Here is a 4,701-nt window from a genome sequence, read left to right as displayed (position 1 = left end):
AAAGAAGAAGAGAATCCTTGCTTTATACTAGAAAAGCATTCTTAAAATGGTACCCCAAACATGCAGAGGCCCATAAGCAGCTTGGGAAACTGTTACATGGGTGGGACTGCACAGAATCTGCAAAAATTCCGTGTGGTTGCAGATTTGTGACCATGAGAACCACCAGACCTTTTCCTGTGGCACGTATCTCCATAAACTCTAGACAGGTTCCTCTCCCAAGGTGATGCAGGATTGTGTTGAAATAGTTGCAACTGGCTAAAAATCATAGTTTTCTCTCTGTTGAGTGGGAAAGTGAACGGTTTGTGGTAAGTGGAAAGATGTTTGAATGTCTCATTTTTCCTTTTTCTCTTTTCTTAGTGTCTGCTAATAAAATCTTATCTGGTTTTACTTCTAAGTTGAGCCTGTTTCAGCTTTTTCTCCCAAAATCTTATCTCCCAGCTAGTAAACAAAATTCAGCAAACATAAAACCACCACAGGAAGGGACAGCATCTGCCTTGCCAGGGGCTGGAGCTCAGGCCTTGGCCTTTTGCATTCCTGAAACACATGCAGGTTTGCTCAGCATCAGAGACACCTTTGCCTTGTTTGTCCCCACCTGTCATCAGTGCCTGCGGTGTTCTGCTCTAACTGGAACCTGGGGACACTTTCTCAGGCGTGTCCCTCAATGGGACCCATTTAAAACTTCAAGAAACTTTGGCGTTTTTAATCTGACTTTGAGTCCTTGAGAAGTTTTTTGAACACTCTCTCAGGGACTGAGTCTGATGTAAACAACAGCAAATCCCCAAGAGGCTCATTAACATCCTTGTGCTGTGTCTGTGCTGCTGAGCTGGGCCGGGCTCCTGACACAGAGGCACCTCCTGGCAACCGAGATGAGCTTCAAAAAGGCATTTCTCCATCAAAGTGACTCCTGTGCACAGCCCAGCAGGGCTGGGGCACTGCTTGCAGCCACCCTGGGCACAGCACACAGGCACAGAGAGCTTCAATCACTCAGGGCTGGGAAGATGCTGAGGACTGACTGGGCGAGAATCATTTCCAGCCCTTGACACTGGAAGCCTCTGGCTGCAGGACAATGCAGCTGCAGCTCCTGCAATGATCTCCTAAAGCAGGAACATCCCATTATGGATTCTGTAAGTACAACTCAGACTATCTCTGCTGTAAGCATGTGGACATGCTCAGGGCTTCTGCTCACTCCAGGAATATTTCCAGGACAATAATTTTTATAAAGACAAAATTTACTGAGTCATTGTTTTCAGTTTCTTACTCCTGGTGAACGGGGGGGATAAATAATAAACAACTTCATGTTTAAAAGTCCCTAAGGCATCTGAACTATACCTCCAGTGTTATTCATGGGTTCCCAAAAGTGTTTTCATCCACTCCTTTGCCCATGGACAGCACCAGAATCACCTTCACTGGAGCCATCAGGCTTAGTCTGACCTGTCCTTTCTCCAAGCTCCAAACAGAACCTGCCCCCAGCCAGTGCCCTGCAAACAGGCAGGTTTCTGTAGGGCCAAGGAGAGTGCACAGAGATTTGGGGTCTGTGAGTGCTGGCAGGGAGAGATCAGGAACAGGGAAATACCTCCAGGAGAAAAATCTCCAGGAAGCCGAGAGAAGATCAGGCAATGAGAGAAAACAAAACCCAGAAATGCTGTGGCAGGGAGAGATCTCCAGAGGATCCTTTCCAGTGCAGCCCCTCCCTTGGAACAAACCCCTCCCTCTTGTCCCCCAGCCAAGCCTCTGCCCTCAGGGCTGGGGGTCCAAGGCATGAAGCCCCTCCTGTGCAGGCAGAGCTGCAGCAGAGCCATGGGGCAGCTCTGCAGCCCCGGGCCCAGTTCCCTCTGCAGAGCACAGGGCTGGGAGCAGCTGCCTGGCACTGGGGGGCTCTGGGAGGGGGCACAGCTGGCTCAGGGTGACCCTGTCCCCAGTGCCCAGCTGTGGGCAATGCTGTCAGTGCAGCCAGGGAAGGAGCTCCATCTCATTTAATCCAGTGCCATCATTAGGACACTTGAAAGTCTCCCTGAGATTTCCTTCCAAGCTTCCAGCTTCTCTCCACAATGCAAACCTGCCCTGTAGCATCTTTGTGTTATCTGAAAGCCCCACGGGGAGACACACAAGTTCTGTGATGGAGAAAATGCTGTTGGGTTGGTGGAATGAGTCCCGTGTGTCCTTGGGTACAAATGTGGGGCTGAGCCCTTGAGAAGAGGATGGACATTGGGTGGACTGTGGTGGATCCATCAGCTCTCAGTAGTGTCAGGATGGTTTTTAAAGGAAACATGGGAGGGTGATCATCCTGTGTAGGGGACAGGTGAAAGCCCAGAGAATCCTGGAACAGGACAGGGTGACAGACCTCCTCCCCTCATTCTCCATGCACCACCTTGCCTCAGAGAACTTGCTCTGTTCTCCCTGAGCGCAGCAGCAGAAATGCTGAGAGTTTCTGACATCAAAAATAGTCAAGTGGAGATGAAGAAAAGCTGTTGAAAAAACTCTAGAACATTTAAACAGACTTTACCATTCCTGGTCACTGGCAGTGGGAGTACAAGCTGACAGAGACTTCTGTATTAACAGGGTTTCAAAGTGGAACACGAGGACGGGTTCCCTGTTCCCCTCTCACGTCTGCACGGCAAGGCTGAATTGTAAAAACCCTGCATGTAATTGCCCTGAACCTGAAGACCCACTCAGCCAGCACCAACCAGGGCTCCCCAGTTGGAGTTTAAGGAAAATCTGCTAGAAAATCAAAAGGCTGTCAGTGTGATACAGAAGAATGGTCTGTGGGAAAAGGCTTTGATTTTACTGAAAGAACTTTCTCCTAACCTGTCACTGATCTTTTCTCCTTGAACAGGCCCCCATGGCCAGACACAGCAAATGTCCAACAGCAGCTCCATCAGCCACTTCCTCCTGCTGCCATTGGCAGACACGCGGCAGCTGCAGCTCCTGCACTTCTGCCTCTTCCTGGGCATCTCCCTGGCTGCCCTCCTGGGCAACGGCCTCGTCATCAGCGCCGTAGCCTGCGGCCACCACCTGCACAGCCCCATGTTCTTCTTCCTGCTCAACCTGGCCCTCACTGACCTGGGCTCCATCCTCACCACTGTCCCCAAAGCCATGCACAATTCCCTCTGGGACACCAGGACCATCTCCTATGAAGGATGTGCTGCACAGCTCTTTCTGTTTGTATTTTTCATTTCAGCAGAGTATTCCCTCCTGACCATCATGTGCTATGACCGCTACGTGTCCATCTGCAAACCCCTGCACTACGGGACCCTCCTGGGCAGCAGAGCTTGTGCCCACATGGCAGCAGCTGCCTGGGCCAGTGCCTTTCTCAATGCTCTGCTGTACACGGCCAATACATTTTCCCTGCCCCTGTGCCATGGCAATGCCCTGGGCCAGTTCTTCTGTGAAATCCCACACATCCTCAAGATCTCCTGCTCACACTCCAAACTCAGGGAACTTGGGCTTCTTTTGTTTTCCATCTGTTTATGTCTTGGTTGTTTTGTGTTCATGGTTTTCTCCTATGTGCAGATCTTCAGGGCTGTGCTGAGGATCTCCTCTGAGCAGGGACGGCACAAAGCCTTTTCCACCTGCCTCCCTCACCTGGCCGTGCTCTCCCTGTTCCTCAGCACTGGCACATTTGCCTACCTGAAGCCCCCGTCCATCTCCTCCCCATCCCTGGATCTGGCCCTGTCAATTCTGTACTCGGTGGTGCCTCCAGCCCTGAACCCCCTCATCTACAGCCTGAGGAACCAGGAGCTCAAGGATGCCCTGAGGAAAATGATGAGTAGATGCTTTTCAGGAGCAACAAACTGCCTGTTTTCTTCTGCATAGTGTTCAGAATGGAACTCATGAAAGGCCCAACAGGCCTTCCCAGGTCTTTGGAAGTATTCAATTGGGTTTTCTGGCAGAAAATTATCCCAAATTATTTTTTTTTTAATCACCTCCATCTAATTCACTGTCTTCCTCTTGAATTTGACCAAGAAGCTCTGTAAACCAGGGTGTGTGCTATTGCTACATTTGAAGAAAATAAACCAGCTTGCAGTGCTGTTTTATCTGGGATCCCAACTCTGAGACCTGCATGAAATAAGAAGGGAGAAGGGGAAAAGAGTCCCAGCACAGCTACACTGCCAGGGAGCAGCAGTGCTTGGTCCTTTCAGTGCTGCTCTTCCCAGCTCCGGCCTCTCCTTCCCAGCCCTTCTGTGGCTGTAAGGCCGCAGTGCTCTGGCACATTGGTCACTGTCCTGCTGCGTGTCCCTGCTGTGACCACAGGCAGGGACTGGCCATGGGCACTGCTGGGACACAGCTGGGCTCCAGCACAGCAGCTCCAGCAGCACAGGGAGGGCAGGGCAGGAAGGCTTTGCTCTCCCTGCAGAGTCACTCTCAGGAACAGGCCCAAGGAACAGACTCTGAAGAGGCTCCTTGTGCTCCTTTTTCTCCCAGGGCTCAGTGGGATGACATCAGGGTCCCAGCGTGGCCTTCAGGGGACTCAGGGCTGCCTCAGGTTCTGCTTGTTGGTGGCCAGGGCCCATCAGATGGTGAATGGCCTGTGCTGAACCTTCCTGGGGCTCTGCAGCTTGTGCCAGGGCTGATGGCAGGGGAATGTTTGTCTGGAGGGCCTTGGCAGCTGCCAGGAGAACACAGGGGAGCTGCAGGGACAGCGTGTGCCAGGGATCAGCAGGGAGTGGAGCTCCCTGGGCACAGGCCTGGCCAGGGTGGGGT

General features: G+C 51.9%; 1 protein-coding gene across 1 annotated transcript; it reads left to right on the top strand.

Annotated features, from left to right (window-relative positions):
• The first annotated feature begins 2,790 nt into the window (after window positions 1-2,790).
• LOC136303505 (olfactory receptor 14J1-like) lies at window positions 2,791-3,813 on the top strand. The gene has a single exon (XM_066207163.1). The coding sequence runs from the start codon at window positions 2,857-2,859 to the stop codon at window positions 3,811-3,813; it is 957 nt and encodes a 318-aa protein (XP_066063260.1). The 5' UTR covers window positions 2,791-2,856.
• Window positions 3,814-4,701: the final 888 nt, after the last annotated feature.

The sequence above is a fragment of the Chamaea fasciata genome, unplaced genomic scaffold (genome assembly GCF_029207755.1).
Source record: "Chamaea fasciata isolate MVZ Bird 193981 ecotype frontalis unplaced genomic scaffold, bChaFas1.0.hap1 SCAF_35, whole genome shotgun sequence".
NCBI lineage: Eukaryota > Metazoa > Chordata > Aves > Passeriformes > Sylviidae > Chamaea > Chamaea fasciata.
This window is presented reverse-complemented; position numbering and strand designations above follow the sequence as displayed.

What these genes read in the sequence shown, in the direction of transcription:
- LOC136303505 (XM_066207163.1), top strand. Translation starts at nt 2,857, where the DNA reads ATGTCCAACAGCAGCTCCATCAGCCACTTCCTCCTGCTGCCATTGGCA.